The following is an 18,191-nucleotide window of genomic DNA, read 5'->3' as shown; positions in this document are numbered from 1 at the left end:
CTAGCTTAGCTAGCTAGTTTGGTTTAAAAATGATCCAACAATTTAAGCAACTTGCTTCAACCATAACATCTGTTATATATGATCCCTTTCTAATTATATAGGTGTGGCTAGGTGCTAAACAGTCAGCTAAGAAACTTGTAATAAAAAAGGCTATTTGTTTATTATTTAGGCTTGATTTCCATCTAGCGTTAAATCGTGTTAATATCTTGCGCCCTAATTTCTGACCTCAGAGTTAATCATATTAAGTTTTTAGCATAAGGATGTTTCTAGTACAAGCAAACGCTGATTTAATTTATTTTGTTGAAAGTTATGAGGGAGGACATTTTACTAGGGATTTTCATGAAGCGAATTAAAAGAAAGGAAAAAGAAAAAAACAAAAACAGTCAAAATTTAAGGCTCATTAATTTTTGTAAAACAAGGGCAATACCTAAAATCTTCTTAAAAAAGTATTTTGTGAAGCAACAACAAAAATAACCACACAACATTCTATGTATAGAAGTATATTTCTCTTGTTTCATGTTAACTACACTTAAGTTTGGAGGAATGGGAAGGATTTCAGGTTTGGTAATGGGGAGCCCCCAGATGCGTGTGTTTCCAACCTTACCCTTGAGACGTATCTCATTGAAATGTCTGTGTCTCTCGTGGAAACGCTAACTCACCTGGAGTATCTCTCATGGAAACACTAGCTCACCCGGGATACCATTATTCCATTACTAGTCGATAAAGCCCATGGAAAAATCCACCAAGGGGGGATAAAAATGAAAAAGAAATGTCATTTAAATTTTGATGATGTCAGCAACCCATCCACAAAAAGATAAAAACCTTGTTTTCAGGTTGCCTCTATTGTGTAGAGCTTAAACTGTTGATCAAGAAAATGTATATGATCATGTGCTTTTGATGAGCAGTTAATGAGATATAAGGTTTTAAAAATTTGCTGACGTTAGCAATGGCCCGTCAAAAACCCCAATTTTTTTTAACTTTGTATACCTGTTGTGTTCATCGTATAGATCTTGAAACTCTGATCAAGAAAATTTATAGGATCATGTACTATTGACAAACAGTTGCAGAGATAGGGTTTAAAGGTTTTTTTGATGACATTAGCCCCTCCATTCCGAAACGGATTTGGGGATCCAGATTTGGGAAAATTACCCAAATTGGTCCTTTGTGTTCCCTATGCAGTGAAAAATCATTGACGTCACCACCTCGTTTCCAAGTTATTTGACCCCAAAGTTTTAGGTGCACTGTAATGGCTTCGTTAATTTAATATAGGATATTGACGTTAAAGTAGTTTTATTGACTTCGCGCTATAACGTCAGAAAATTTAACATTTGCATCATGCATTTTTTAGCAACATCAAAAAAATTAACACATCCACTTTGCCTGTTACAGACAGACACAGTCTCTGTATTATTATATATAGATATACTAGTCGATAAGGCCCATGGAAAAATCCACTTAGGCAGGATAACAGAGAAATACATCCGTCATTTAAATTTAGTTGACGTCCCCTTAGACCTGTCAAAACACAAAAATTTTTTTCATAAATTTGTATGCCTGTTGCCTTCATCGTATAGATCTTGAAACGCTGATCAACAAAATGTATAGGATCGTGTACTTTTGACAAACGAATGCAGAGATATTAGGGCTTACAGGTTTTTTGATGACGTTATTAACCCGTCTATTCCGAAACGGATTTGGTTACCCAGGTTTAATAAACTTACCGATTATTGGTCCCAGGTAGTCCCTAGTTACCCACATGGTGAAAAGATAAAATATGGCTATTATTAAAGAGATATTGCTTTTTAGATCAAATATAATACAATTCATTGGGACTATTTTCAAACATGGATAGTTTAACAAATGCGCTTGATGCTAGATTAGATAATTTAATTGGTGAAATTGAATCAAGCGATTCTCCAATTGGACCTGTCCTCAGGTATGCAATTTTATAATTTTTTACATTGAGTTTATATAATATATTTTAATATTTGGTATATATATACCTTCAACTTAGGTTATGAATAAACTCACTTTTAGTTTTATTTGTTACTCTACCAATATTTATTTCTTAGTCTTGGTTTGTTTTATGGTTCAGTCTTTCTAATTTATCTTCTATTAAATTTAAGTACTTGTTAATCAATTGTAAATCTGTATGCCCTGTTTTATAATGTTAATTTAGATCTGTGTACGAGGATGATGGACAAGGTGAATTCCTACGAAAGTTGGATGAACACTCAAAATCTCATGAGAAGGAAATTGAACGGATGTGTAACTTTCATTATCAAGGATTTGTAGAATCTGTAAGCGAGCTCATCAGAGTGCGTTCTGATGCAAAGTTGTTAAAGGTATGTTCTTAAATTATTAAATAAAAAAATTTGTTCGTTTTTATTTTAGACTAGCAAGTTTTAATTAGTAGGCTGCGAATCAGAATTTCATTTTTTGCATATCAAAATTACGAAATATAGTTTGATTGCTAACCGACATGTAGATCCCAAGTTATGGGGTCATCAGCAAAAAGTTAAGAGTGTCATTTTGACAAAAAAAATTATTTTAATCAATTCACCTTTTTATTATATCTATGTATTGACAAAGTTTGAGTTTACATCTCTTAAGAGGTCTAAAATTACTGATGACAAAAAATGTCAAAATTTGCTATTACTTAAATATGGCATCATAATTTATGCAGCATAATTAAATCTGAAATTCTTTAAATGTAAATACAGTACAGTATGAATGTAATCTACCGCGGACGGAAAACTCGCATGAATAGTTACACAGAACAATGACATTGGGATAGCTTTTGTTTTTTTCAGAAAATAATTGCCTCACTGATAAACAATGACCCCACGCGATCGATTGTTTAATCACAATAGGTTGCAAGATGAATTTTAGCAATCTATTTTGAAATTTTTAATTGCAGTAATTAAGCGTTTTTTTTAGATCGCATTTTAAAAGTTTAAAAACGAAAAGCCGCGATAGAAATGTTTTTTAGATCGCTTTTTAAAAGTTTAAAAACGAACAGCGGCAATTGAAATGTTTTTTTTTAAATTGAATTTTAAAAGTTTATAAACAAAAAGCGGCGATAGAAATGTTTTTTGATCGCTTTTTAAAAGTTTAAAAACAAACGCGACAATAGAAAAAAACTTCTATCGCCGTTCTTCATTCTTAAATTTTTAAAATGCGATCTAACGAAGCTTTTCTATCGGCGTTCTTCGTTCTGAAACTTTTAATATTCAATCTAAAAAAACATTTCTATCGCCGCTGTTCGTTTTTAAACTTTTAAAATGCGATCTTAAAAAACATTTCTATCGCTGCATTTCATTCTTAAATTTTTAGTTGTCTATTTCAGTCACAATAAACCATGCCGACAGTCAGTAAGTTTTGTTTACAAAGTGAAGCTAAACAACAAAATGAATGTGTAACATTCATCGTTGATATTTTACATATTTTTCATGATTTGATGTAGCTTCTCGTTTAATAATTTCAAAAAAACACGTCATTTTTAGGCTCTACACTGCAAGTCGCTCAACATCCCTTCTCATTTTGGAATCCCCTTGATGGTTTTAAATAAAAAATCAATTCAATGTACTCAGCTTGTTTATTATTTCATAGATCCAAATTAAGAAGGCCAATTCTGATCTACAGGAATCTGGAAACGAGGTTTCATTTATATATATTTTAGTTATGTAATTTTGCTTTTTCAATATAACAGGGTGTAATCAAGAAAAACGTAAAAAAGGGCCACGAAATCCCGAATGAGAATTTCATCTTATTCCTTCACAACTTGCATAAAATGGAATATAAATCTAATAAATTGGGGATAAATTTCAAGAAGGATTACACCCTGTATAACCTATTTGAAAACAATAAAGACAAAGCAACAAAACTCACGATTATATTCATTAGGATCCTTAAAATAACTTAATTTGTTTTAAGCTTGTAGAGAAATTGGAAGAGCTGTCATCTCATCGTGTTCGAAACAGGAATATTGCAGCAACAATAGAAACCCTAAGTTTATGCATACCAGGTATGTATTATACATATATAGCTTTGTACATTTAGGTGGAATACTGGTATGACAAAATATAATAGAATAGTTATACCATTTACATCATTTTCATCAAAGAAACCATTTTTTTTCCATTGACTTGTTTTGTTTTTGGCCCTTTGCTGTGACTTTATTTATTTCTCTTCTTTCTCAATATTACTTTAACACAATTCAAATATCTGTTATACAGTAAATTCTTTTATGTTTATGATCAGAATGGAACTCTCTCAGCTCTAAAACGCACTCCTGAATACATTTTTTGTTATCCTAACCATTTTGTTATCCTTTCAATTTTTTGTTGTTTTGTTATCTTTTCAATCTTGTTTATTGTGGTTAAATTGTTTTCGCTGTTTAATAGAGTAGTGTGTATTTAAAAGGCTACAGACAGACACCAAGTTTAGTGCAAGTAGCTTCCAGTGTCCTGATAGAAATGGTTCATGCTCCAGCAGAAAAGATCTCTTGCACTTCATGCTATATAATTTAATGTATAATTTCCTTTCTTGTTACATTATATTGCCTTCAGGTTGCCAACAGTTTTTCTGACAACTACCCGCAATCAAGTACCTAGACTCCTCCTTGATTACTGGTGAAAACATTAAAATCTTGAAAACACATCTCTTTAATTTTTACTTTCTGGAAAACAATTTATTGGTTGCTTTGGACAAAGAAAAACATCTTTTTGTGTCCTTCAAATTGCCGTAGGGAGAATTAGGAGGCACTATTTTAAAAAAACTTTGCTCTTAAGACTGCTGTTAATAGTTTAGTTTTTGTGTCTTCGTTAAGAAAAATTTATCACAATTGATTACTCCATCAAATGAAGAAGTGATTGGATTATGACTGTTAGTTTCACCTTGAGAAATGTGAAATAATGAACAAGATTTGCGGCTGTTTCCGCGAAAAAATTAACTGAGTGAAAACTTTAGAAATACTAAAAGTGTGTCTAGTGTCCCTATCTCTAATGCTGAAAGTTTTCTTCCATGACCATTGCAATGGTATGCAGCTGGTTAACTTTATGCGGTTGGTTAACCTAAATTCAAAAACTCTACAAATATAACACTTCAATATAAAAAAATTCATGAAAAAAAAAAACTTTTTGCAGGAATTTTTCTGATAATAACATTTTGCAAATGTTGATACTGTGTACAGCTACTGATGTTTGGACAGTGTGCATTGTAATTGTGCATTTCAATCAGGTGCTATAGAATTTAAATTAATTTAATTCACAACAGCTTTTTCCATTGTGGATGGCTTGCACACACAAACCAATTGACATGTGGGCGAATCTTCCTGACCAGGCCTACCATAGTTTAGATTATTTGGTCTGAATGAAGTGTTTTTAGCAGTAATGAATGTTTTTTCTTTCTTTTTTCTTTCTGTTTTTTTTTCAACTTTTTTACTTTCAGTTTTAGAAATGTATGCAAAGTTATATGAACAAAAGAAAAGCAAAAAGTATGTTAATTGAACTTATTGAAATATTATTTCGGTTTGTCTGTTCAGTATTCATATTACTGTGGAAAGTAATATGAATCGGGCTATGATGATGGGAGAAGGATCTCCCGAAACGTCGCCTACATGTTCAAGAAATGATAAACTTAATGGAACTTCTTGACTTTTTAAATATATATACTTGTTGTAGGAAAGGGAGAATATGGCAGCTTTTACATGAAGTTTTGTTTTAAGGGTGAAATGAATGTTACATTTTAGTCTCTTGTTTAGTCCTCATTGTTTAGTCCTTTGTTTAGTCATGCTTAAAAAGTTATTGCACATGTGTGCAAAGTTATGCCTGGTGCAGTTTACACAATAAGATATAATATAAAGAACTCTGTGTAAACGCAATGGAATTTTATTCCGATTTGAAGTCTCATTTCAGGTAAATCTCATTGCAGGGCAATGGAAAGGCTACCTAACCAACATTTTAACTTAATTGGTTTTTATTAAAAAATATTCAGGGTTCGAATTAGCAGTTAGTAATTCGCAATTTGCGAATCGAAATGCCATTTTTGTGAATCACTTTGCAAAGAAAATGATAAAATTGCGAATCGAATATTTTTAGTCGCGATAGAAATGCTGTTTTAGATGGCATTTTATAAACTTATGAATGAAGGTAGTGATGGTAATTGATCTAAGGTGTTCCTAGGCCACATCTAGATGGTGGTTTATTTTGTTACAGAGTGTTGAAATTTTTGCGAACTGACTTTACTTTTATTCTCTTGAGCGAATTGATTAGGTTTAATGTATATTTTGTGTAGAAAAACCAAACTAAAATCATATATGCCTATGAAAAAATTATGCAATTATGCTTTTATGATCTACCCTGTCAGAAAACCATGCTTCAGATTTTTCAGCTGCTTTGTTGGCAGAACAAAATTATAACAATATCAAAAGAATCCGATGGATTCCTTACACAATTGCATAAAAACAGATCATTAACAACCTGTATTGACAACTAAAGTGATGTTTTTGTTATTTCAACATGTGCAATAGAATAAAAAGTACTAAGTAAGCTAATATTGTTTTTCCTGTAGATACTATCCTGCTCTCAAGACATTAGAACAATTGGAGCATACCTATCTGGCACGGATTAAGAAGTTAGTTTAAGTTATTTGCAATAGTGATACTGGAGGTGTGCATCTTTTACGTAAACATTTCTTTCGCTCTACGCACTGACATGGTTAAATCTTCATAATAGCTTCACGTTAGAAAAATTGTTTGATAAATAGAGGGAACTTCGCACCCTCAAAATACAGGAAATCCACCACCTATATTGAAAAAAGATGTGAGAAAAGCATAAAAGCAATGTGAACTAATTTCAAAATAAAGTATTCCTTCTCTTTGAGTCTCTTTAATCTGTGTTAAATATTAACTCACTCTTCTTGAACTTGTTTATATTTAGTGAAAATATGTTTTTGCTAAGAGTAACTTATTATTAGTTTATTTTTGTATTGTATACCTACCATTTTGTTTAGTTTTAGGTTTGCAGAGTTGATGATAAGTAAACTTCCATCTTTTCGTGAAAGTATAAAAGACGCTGCTAAGGAAGATCTGATGGTATGGTATTTTAATTTAAAATTTAAACCCTCTTTGGAAACAAAGTAACTTTTGATAAACACATTTCTTACTTGAATAAACGTACGTTATCAATGTTATGTTCTTTAGCTTTTTCTGGAAAACGTTCGGGCAAAATCAGAAAAACTTGGTGAAATTGCTATGAAACAGGTACGAGAACTTTTTTTTAAAAAAAGCTTTTACCTGCAAAAGATCAATCTACACAATAATTTAGAATTACTTTCTATAAACATTTACAAAAGTGAAGTGAATTGTATAGAAAATTGTATAAAAAATAACTTTGCAAGCTACTGCATCATTGTTTGCTTGCTATAAATATTTTTACTTATATTTTCTTAATTTTAGGCTCATCAGCAATATAGTTTAAGTCTGTTACATGGAGTTGATGAAGGTTTTAATGACGAGGATGAGGTAATTCATTTTCTAATCTAGCCTGTGGCATTTTGTGAGGGTTGTTTTTTGTGACAATTCCTTTTTTAAGGGAAACGTTTGGTAAAGTAAAATTTCTTTGCGTTTAAGGAGCTGGAATTGTGTTGTTCTGACCTTGTCGATTTCTCACCAGTGTACAGATGTCTACATATCTTTACAGCTCTAGTAAGTTCTTTTTCGTTTGTGTTTTTGCAATTCTAGGTTTCAGTTAGCTTTTAAAGCATGCGTAGCAATCATTAACATTTCATAAAATTAAGGGTCAAAAGGAAGTATTCGAACAGTATTATCGCAAAGAACGTATGCAGCAGGCAAGGTTGGCATTTGATTGGCAGAGAGCAAGTACCACAATTGTAAGTGTTGTTTATAATATTTATGAATGCCCAGTGTACATATTTAAGTTAATCACACCAGTCATACTCATAGGTTGTTTTTAAAATTGCAAAAAAAGGCCGATATATAGTGGTGGTAGAAATACTCTAGCTACACTTTTTAAGATGCTCACTTTGTGATACCACTTTAGTTTAGAGAGAGAGGGACTCTAGTATAGTTGTTGGGAATATGAATTATTTTTCAATCAATTTTTGACTGTTAAAATGATTTTTAGGAACTATTCAGTTTTTCGCTATTTTAAGAAATTTTTATTTGTTGCGGGCAATAGCTATGATGTGGATTAATTTTTTTGCAAGTACAATGTTAGTTATATAAATATGTCATTTACTTAGATAGTTGATGGACAGGAAGTTAGTGTAGAAATAGAACTTTTAAACATTAAAGTAAGTATTGAAATATTTGTATTCAGCATAGAGTATGCATTGAGTGAGAATGTGCAATACATTTTTTATTTCAAAAGACCTTGTTTCACCTCTTTGTCTTTTTACTACACATTTTTGAGTAAACTAGTGGAATGATAGCTAGCACTGGTAAATTTCACTAAACTGGTCATTTGTTTTTTTAATATCTGTCCAACCCGCTCACATTTACTTGTTTTTGTATTACAGTCATGACAAAGTAAACTATACTCCACGTACAATTCATCAATGCAGCTAATATATTTCATACCTTAATAAAATAAGAACCGAAATGAGTATAATTTTGACTAATAATTTTGTCCTTAAATATGTTAAAATTAGGCTGTAGTTGAGAAAAGATCTTAACTCCCTATCTAACCGTAGGGTTTAAGGTTCGCAATGTTGTGTAACAGGACTATCTATTTGTAACTACTACCATGTTTGCTGAAAACAGTCAACCAAGTTTTGGGACATCCGGGACAAGTAAACTAGTGCTGTCTTTATGCAATAAAAAAAAGTCAGAAGGCAAAGAAATTTCTGATATCTCATTTTAAATATTCTGAAAATATTGTTTCATTTCAAATGCCAAACAAAAAATTAACCAATCATACTAATTCAAGTTCTTTACAGACATGTTAACAAAATGACGTAGTCATAAAATTAATTAATCTATTATTTGCACATGCATTTGATTTTTTTTAGCACGAATCATTAAACATATTCCAGTCATACTTCAATCAAATAGTTGGGTAAATCTTACATTATTTTTCTTTTCGAGTTCATGAAAAAACAATTAGTCTTAAAAACTTAATTTTTCAAATTATATGTACTGTAATGCTTCGAATAAACGCCCCCTTCTATTAAACGCCCCCTCAAATAGACGCCCCGCCTTTTCAGTCATTTTTTAAATAAACGACCCCTCGCATAGACGCCACTCCCTCATAAGGGGCGTTTATGCGAGCCGATAGTAAAAGTATTTTTACTTACTTTTTTCCTAAATCTTAGGCTTAAGGTTGGAAATTTAATATTTCGCTTTGGAAGTTCATACTCTAAAACTGAATATCTTTAAAACTTCAAAAGAGACGAAGTTCAAAAAATTTAATAAACGCCCCCCTCTTTTAATTGCCCCCCTTGAATAGAAGTCCCCTTAAAATGTCAAAAAATTTAATAAACGCCCCGGGCGTTTATTCAAAGCATGACAGTATCTGAAATTTTAAAAATTGTTTCCTAGTTTTCATTTAAAATTAAAGTTAAAACTTACATTTGTTATACTGAGGATTTTAGTAATTTTTTTACATTTCTTTTTGTAGTTTTTTTGTGGTAGAAGATAATGTTATGAATACTACAGAGGGTTTGGTAACAAGGTAGGTAATTTCTGCTACTCCCACAAGGTAATATGATCACTAGAGAACCTGTAACTAAGAAAGATCTTTTGCAGGGACAGCATGGTTGCCAATACCAAAAAAGTAGTGGAGGTAGCAATAGCCCTTCAACTTAACTTCAAAATAGTTAACAACTGATGGGTCATTTTCCTCAGCAATTGGTTGGCAATTACTAAATGTTGACAGCAAAGTAAAATAGCCCATCAGTCTTCAAACTTGTAATCCTCCAGCTTGCAAACTAATAAGTGATTTTGTTACAACCACTTATTGAGTTTTCTGTGATTGCTACTATTTACAGAAAAAAAAGTCAAGAAAAAAGAGTATTGATTCAAAAACAGTAATTTGTATTACAGATTTTTGTGACAACATCTGTAAATTTTTGTCTGTTCAGATAAATATCTTAGTTAAAAAAAATAGGAATAGGAATAGGAATAAGTAAATTTCTGGATTTTTTCGACAGGTTAATTTCCCATTGATTATTCAATGTCTATCAACTAGTATCTTTTTTATATTGTAGAAGAACTACTTTGTTCATCACTAACATACTGCCTGGTGAATATTTATCATAGCACATGTGCTATGATAAATATTCACCTATGAGTATCTTTTTTGTTCATAGGGGAACAGTGGAAGAACTGTGGGAGATGGCAATATCAAGGATTGGATCAGTATTACATACACAGTGTGTAAGGAATATTTCTTTGATGTTTTCTTTATTTCTTTAAGTATATTTTGTAAGCATGTTCAGTAGTGACAATGAGTAAAGAATTACTTCTTTGTGTGGTGTAAGGATTACTTCACTCTTAGCTTTTTTTTCTCAGTGACGTGAACAAAAAGTAAGAATATATCGCTTTATTTTCAACTATGTAAATTTTTATGCATGTAGATTTTTTGCATAACTGTCATAAACGATAATGGCAAAGTTGTATTCTTGTTTTTTACCATAATCGAAAAATTATAAAATATTTGGAAGAATTAAATATTTTTTTGCCTCAGTCTACTTCACCTTTTGTGATCATTTTTTGTATTTTAGTCTAATCTTGAAGATGTTTCTATGATGCTGTCAATCAAAGAATTAATTGTGTGGTTTAGCCATACACTATCTGTAAGTCGTTAATTTATTTTTTATGTCCACAACTTTTGCTCTAACTGTTTCTGTGTAAAAATAATTTCAACATCAAATTCATGCTATAATGTGAGTCGCTTCTAAATCCATCATCACTTTCTCAATAATTCTTACTGTGTTGTAGAAGATTGTGTATAAATATCGTATTATTGTTCTTCTTGCTTAGAGAAGAATGCTCTATATTTGTATTTGTGTTTTATATTTACTTAACAGAGTTATGGTTTCAGTGTGAATGCACTCTATGATGTCCTATTACAGATGAGGTAAGACTTCTAAAACCTTGTAGGACTTTAAAACCTTTTTTATTTTTTCAAGCCCTTTTTTCTACAAGAAAACCCCTCCTTAAAATGGAAAAAAATCTATGATTGTGAAGGTTTTTCAACACTTGTCTGTTATAAAGTCTCGTGCTCTTTGAAGAAATATGTTTCGTGTAAAACATTGTTTTTGTTTTATAGAGACCAATATAACGAGATGTTGACAAAGAAATGGAGACCTGTTTTTGAGTGGGTATTTCCTAAAAAAAAAGTTTATTAAATTCCTCATCATATTAGGTTTTATTGCGAATTATGAACCTTTGGAAGAAGAGTGAAAAAAATAGCATTAGCCTAAATTTAACCTAAATTTAGAAGTTTTAAAAGATGTATAATAAAATGCATAGTCGATTCAACAGGGTATCCGAACAGGATATTAGAACAGGATACTAAACAGTTTCAGATGTTCCATTAATTCTTATTGAATATCTGTTCATCATCTATCTGTGATCTGAATCAAAAAATATTGGATGTTAAATAAATAAATTAATTTTAATTACCTGCTCTTTTTACATGTGTTTTGAATTTTCTTTGCTCAATTTTCTTTCTCATAATAATAATAGCAGACATTGCAAAAATGGGAAAAAACAACGCTTTTATAACAGACAAAAAACGTTTTTGATGTGAAAACTTGAATATTGTCTTTTATTAAATTGGTTAAGAGGTAAATATCGGACTCGATAAAATCGACTATTGGGTTCACTCAATCCTACCTTCTCAATGTTCCAATCGGCTTTGCGCCATCGAATATCAAATTTTGACTAAGTAAATTGCAATATTTGACCTTAGTACCATTATTAATTTTAAACCATAATAATTATTAAAAAAGTGTAGAGTTTTAATATAATCATGATTTTTTAGTAATATTGGTCAGGAAGATAATTACACTCCTCTTTGCATCAACACATTAGCTGAATACACAGAAACAGTGCAACAATTCCCATATGACAATGGCACTGCCTTGGTAAATACTTTTATTTGCTTCTTGACATTCAGAAGAAAGAGTTCTGTAAAGACTCGATTAAGCACTCGATTTGTTAAGAAATGTTGTTCTGAATGCATTGTCATATATGGAATATATGAAAAAGTGATCAACTGTTTCTGATATTTTTCTGCGACAAAGATCTAATATAAAGGTCTTTATTTCATGTTTTTAAGATAGTTAATGGAAATTATTTTCAGACAATGTTGAGTTTAAGTTGAAATTATTTTTTTGTACTTAATGAAGGCAATAATGCGATTGCTTTAAAGTAAAAACGTCATATTATATATAATTTTTATTTTTGCATTTATACATTTCTTCATATGGGTTTTAATTGTCAATAAATTATTTTGCTTTTAATTTTTATTGTGATTTTATTGTGATTTGTGATTTTCAGGATGACTTTCCTAAATGTTACCCATTCTCATGCTTTGTACCTGAAATATACGCAGAGGTAAGTCATTGAAGAAATTTCAATTATTTTGGTGAGAAAACAATACATACAAGTCTACACGTAAATACGAGTCACCAAAACGAGATAGGCCAGTATTTAGTTGGTAATTTTGTAGGAGGTTGTTCAGTAGCCTGGTTGCTCAGGTTACTTTGTCAATTTTTTTAGCCTGTGATCACTATTTGAAAGAGTAGGTTAGTCAACATATCATGTTACCTGTACATGATCTATTTAACAGTAGTTTATCCAACATTATAACCTTATTTGAGCATTCTAGCTATAATGCTTTAGTGATGCCAATAGTAATTTAACAGCATGTGATGAATTTTCATTATATGTTCTACACTTTATGGAGAAACTTTTGCAAGTCAGGTAATTTACGCCACGTGAGAAGAATTTAACAATAACAAACTAAGCAAAAATAAATAAGTAATGTTAGCAGTTTTTCTGAAGCCTGTAAGTAGGATAATGAAAGGTTAGTGGTTTCGACCTGGTAGGTTTCTATAAGGCTCTTCAACTAATGTTGCTTGTAAGTTACAGTCATTTTTTCCCCTGACAGAGAAATTTTTTTGCACGAGTTTATTTTTTCGTCCATCAAAAGCAAGAATCTTGTACAGCCAAATATCATGCCCTGCGTATCAGCTTTTGTGCCCTGGGTATACAGTTTGGCGTGATGGTCAGGTTTTGACATATAAAGTTTACTTGATTTAAAAGAGATGTCACATAAAATTATAACTTTTAAAATGTTTTTTGAACTAAGAAATGCTACAACTTTCAATTTTGCTGAATGCTAGGTAGGTTTCATGAAGATGCTTAAAAGTAGGTAAGTTAGTAGCTGGAAGTTTAAACGTCCTTAGGGATTCCATCCTACATTTGATGATAACTAAGATACATTCTGTTCCAGTGTTGGATAATAAATTAATTTTGTGACTTTTAGGTCAAGAATTTTATTCGTGCATCTATGCGTTTTAATCAGAATCTAAACATCAGCCGTACAGAGACAGATAGTTCAACAAGAAAATCGACAAATCTGCTTTTAACGAAAACATTGAGCGGTAAGCAGAATGGCCTAAAGAATAATAGTTAGTTTGTGAAAAAAAGGAATTTAAAAGACCAACTTTTTTGGAAGTTTTTTTTATAAGGAATCCTGTTTAAAGCCTGCAACAGAGATTTGTTTCAGATTGTGATATGTTGTCATTTATTTTAGATTCTATTAAAAATCTTTTGAGTGTTCCAATGTTGAGTTTAGCACAGGTATGTGTAACAAAGTTGTTTACCATTCTATGATGCTACTTTACCATTTTTTGATGCAAATTTTAGTTAATTTTTTTTATGCAACTTTCCCGTTTTGTGATGCTAATTTTCAAATTTTAGTTATATTTTGTTAAGCTGTGTGACTGGTACGTACATGAATTATTGTACTCCAATAGGTGAACTCTTACATAACATAAATTTTAGAATGCTCTGCTAAGATTTTAATTAATTTTTTTGCTGTGAGAAAAACAATACGTGAACATATTTACATATATTTTTTTAGCTTGCTCAAATGTCTGTGAATACAATGCAACTGGAGAATGCATGCCCAGCATTAGAACAATTTATCTCCGAGATCACTGGGTAAAATTATCTTTATTTGATAGTCATGTCCTGTCCAAGAACGACTCTCATACAATAGATTACATTTCATTGTGATGGTGAAAACACATTTTTCTTTTCATATGAGATAAATAATGTTATTAGTAAGGAAGTACCACACGTGCCATAGAATTTTACTACATTTTCATATTCTTTTTTAATATTGTTAATAGGACCACAGATGCGAATGTCAGTTTGACAAGACTGTATGGAACGTCGACTTTTAAGGTATTTTTTTACAATGTTTGAAGTAAAAGTTAAATTCAAACAGATCTAAAAATTTATGACAACACAATGCGCTTTTCTCCGTTGTTACGAAAATATTAGTTTATTCTTTCTTTTTCAAGGATGTTCGAGCTGACGCTGAGATGAGAATCTATGAAAAGTTGAATACGAAAATGGACGAGTTCTTAGGCCTAGGTATTGTTATATTATATTTAGTCTTTAATTAAAAAACATTGTTTGTGATAATGTTATGAGGTATCTTATGAAAGATATTGCGTAGGGAGGCTGTGATAGTTAGATTGATAATGTTGTTAAAAAAAGAATGTACCTCACAAAGTACATTGACAATCCAAGATACAAAATTGGCGCCGCTCCATTTTACTTCTTCTGACATGTTTTGTTATTTAGCTGCATATAACTGGGCACCAACTACTGTACGTTCACAAGCAAGTAGTTATCTGATGGATTTGTTAGCCTATTTACAGGGTGCTTTTATAACATTTGAACCCCTACCTGTAAGTTAGAATTGTTTTCTTTTTTTTCCTCATATTCTTTTTATGGAGAAAGTTTAACGATTTTAACTTTTTAATGTTCCATTTTTATTTTTTATAACTAATTATGTACACATGTGTTTTTAGATCATCTTAATTTAAGTTTTTTACAATTAATGGTCGGCTGCAGTCTATCGCTTTACCAGGACATTTCGATTGTGTTTTTTCCTCGAATCGCGTGATAAAATGTTGTACTGTTAGGCCTTTTCTCTTTTTTTCACCATTCCCTGAACAGTCCTTATGATTTGTTAATATTTGTTTATTTTTCCTTAAAATTTCTAAAATGTTTTTAATAGCCTAAAATATTAAATCTTTGTCTATTATTTAGGGTGATGTGGCAAAAACAGCGTGCATGTCATCTTGTAAGCATTTGGCGATGAATTTGAAGATGTTTTTGCTCGATGGAAACGTATGTACAGTTTTGATTTTTGATTGGTTGTTATTTTTTAAGGTTGTTCGAGGCATTCTTGAAAGGGGCTGGGTTTCCACAATAGACTTCGAAGGAAATAAGTGTTTTTCTTTTGTTTTTTTCCTTTTTGTTATTGATTCTTTCTTTCATTCCGCAATCCTGTTGTTGGTGAAATTAATTTGGCTTAGGCTAAAATACTGTCAATTTAGTGTTAATTTAATTTGACGAAACTAATTTTTTTTACATCAGTTTTTTGAAATTTCTACCTAAAAATGTAAGATGTTAAAACAAATATTAAACTTCAACTTTCAAACAGAAGTGTGACATGATAAATTGTGTGCAAGACATTTAATTATTTTTCGATTTCATTAGGCAGTGGCAGATATTTGGCGTGGATTTAATTTGGCGATTTCAGACTAAAATTGCTTAATTTACCGAATTTTCTCCACCCCAAAATCTTTACCATTCGGGAGGTATTTTTGATATGACGACAGTTGGACAAAAAAGAATAGTTCCCTGCTAGCACAATCACATACTTCTTGCATTTAACTTTTTTTAGGTTCGATATGTAAATATGAATGGACTGCTTAGTTTTAATATCGATGTTAAAAAATGTGAGGGTATGTGATGTTTTGTTATCTGATGAAGTTTTGATGACTGTTATTTTCTGTCAAATTCTTTCAGTACAGGAGATTTATCTGGTACTTCGAATATTTTATCACAGACAACTGAACTATATGTGTGTCTACTATACTATAGGTTATCTTGTTGAAATACACATTTTCCTATTTGCGTTAGTCGCTTTCTCTGCCTCTGAAGTGCGGCCGTTATGTTGTAAGAACTTGATCGGCTATTTCAGAGTTTGCAGCATCCACTCCGGTTAAAGGATTTCGTCCTGGAACATTAGAAATGAGTTTTCAAGAATTGGCACAGGTAAAACCTTTTTGTTTGCGTGTAGCCATTTAAGTATTATCTGTTAAACGCGATTGGTTGCCTTGGTTAACCGACCAACCATTCTTACTGACTTTTTTACAGATCAATTATCATTAATGAAAAGAGAAACTGTGAAAAATTTTTTTTTTTTTTGTTCTATATTCTGTGTAGTTTGTTCAATTATTCGTGGAAGGTGATTGGTCAACATATCTCCATGACTACGGTAACAGCAACAGTAAATATAACAGAGTGCAACCCCATGGCGTAATCGTGCTGTTGGAAAAGTAGGATTTTTTGTTTTAACATTTCCCCTTGTTCCAAGCTTATTTCTAACTTCGTATGTATATTTGCACTTGTCACAAAAACACGAAGTTTTTGTTGAAACCTGCTTTGTATGTACACTTGTGCTTGTTACAAACTCAATAAGCCTGGGTTTGAAGCTGCTTTAGATTTTCTTGTACTTAGATGAAGTACTATAGTCAGTTTAATTTTGACGAAATTGTAAAATTGCCGTAACATTCCACGAAATTGTGAGATTGACGTAACATTTAGCGAAATTGTAAAATTGCGTAACATTCAGCGAAATTGTAAAATCGCCGTAACATTTTAAACGCTAAAATTTCTATAAACGTTTTTTTTATATAATGGTGGAGACGCGTGCCTTGCTTATCGACTATGTTCACTAGTTTTCTAGACAAATATTTCTTTCTTGAAAATAATTATGAACACGATGTTAAAATGATATGCGTAATGTGTATGGGTTGATATTTCTCCAGTAGACCTAGGACGATAAAATATTGTTGTTTTATCTTTGTGTATTCTGTTGCATTTTTATTTACGATTTTTTACCGTATCTTATTTTGTCTTAGAATGACCGACCATTCAAAGAAGATTAACTTTAAAAAGGCAGACCGAGAAAAGAAGAAATTTATGGAAAACTTGATAAAAAAACTAAAAGAACTATCTTAAATAATTCGTACGCGCAAAGAAGTTTAAAAAACGGCGGGTTGTGTGAAAGACAGTTACATCGTGTTCCTACGTGCATAAGGTTATTGTTGGATTATCATGTATTTTAACACGACAAACAAATCAGGGGATGCTTTCAAGCCGCCCCACTGTTTTACCGTTTTTCCTTACAATGCCTTATTCGCCCCTATCAACATTGTTTACATTTATATTGTCAAACTCTTATAGACAAAAACTTTTCTCCCTGTAACATCGCAAATAGAGGTCAAAAAGACCAGCTAAAATAGTTGCTTGTGATTTTGTAAATAAATTTAGGCTGCATATCTTTGACTTTAAAACTTGGTTGGTGCGTTTTAAAAGTGTCCGTTTTTAATTTAACACCGACCTTATGAACACTGGTCAGTTTGTTTTTTTATCTAATTTTTTAGAGTACTCTTTGCATTACTCTTTGCTTTTTCGAACAGCATTGATGGAGTAAGCGGGTACCTGGTGAATTAAAGGCTTTCTGTGAACTATCATTATTTTTTATTTTTATACTATGGGTTTTACAGGGTATTATTTCGCCTGTATGCTTAACATAAATTTGTAAATAATTTCTATGTATCTATGTGAAATAGAGTATATTTTTCCGTTACACGTTTTGTTTTTAATGAGATTTATTTTTTTAATCAGCGTGCATCGTTATGGTGAAATAAAATTGAAGATATTTCTCTCGCCTCTTTTTCGTGAATTTATTAGCAGATTTTGAAAGTAGCAAGAACATTTAAAATAAAAAATATTTTTAAAGTCAAAATTCCGCAGAAGTTGGAAATTCGTTTCACAGCATAGTCCTCTATTTTATTACTTGACATTACCTTACTGCATGTCACTCAACCTCGGCCCCAGGGCT

At 31.3% G+C, this 18,191-nt stretch overlaps 1 protein-coding gene across 1 annotated transcript; it reads left to right on the top strand.

Annotated features, from left to right (window-relative positions):
* The first annotated feature begins 1,781 nt into the window (after positions 1-1,781).
* LOC130644642 (exocyst complex component 6B-like) lies at positions 1,782-17,936 on the top strand. The gene is made up of 30 exons (XM_057450326.1): positions 1,782-1,936; positions 2,180-2,345; positions 3,613-3,660; positions 3,937-4,027; positions 5,452-5,497; positions 6,574-6,636; positions 7,015-7,096; positions 7,205-7,264; positions 7,460-7,525; positions 7,634-7,708; positions 7,801-7,893; positions 9,034-9,080; positions 9,642-9,695; positions 10,333-10,399; positions 10,747-10,818; positions 11,053-11,102; positions 11,295-11,342; positions 12,012-12,114; positions 12,530-12,586; positions 13,521-13,638; positions 13,791-13,837; positions 14,121-14,200; positions 14,392-14,446; positions 14,566-14,638; positions 14,852-14,958; positions 15,323-15,403; positions 15,963-16,023; positions 16,263-16,336; positions 16,508-16,620; positions 17,206-17,936. The coding sequence occupies exons 1-30, from the start codon at positions 1,845-1,847 to the stop codon at positions 17,303-17,305; spliced, it is 2,289 nt and encodes a 762-aa protein (XP_057306309.1). The 5' UTR covers positions 1,782-1,844; the 3' UTR covers positions 17,306-17,936.
* Positions 17,937-18,191: the final 255 nt, after the last annotated feature.

The sequence above is a fragment of the Hydractinia symbiolongicarpus genome, chromosome 5, assembly GCF_029227915.1.
Source record: "Hydractinia symbiolongicarpus strain clone_291-10 chromosome 5, HSymV2.1, whole genome shotgun sequence".
Lineage (NCBI taxonomy): Eukaryota > Metazoa > Cnidaria > Hydrozoa > Anthoathecata > Hydractiniidae > Hydractinia > Hydractinia symbiolongicarpus.
Note: the sequence above shows the minus strand (reverse complement) of the source record. Positions and strands in the feature narration are given on the sequence as shown.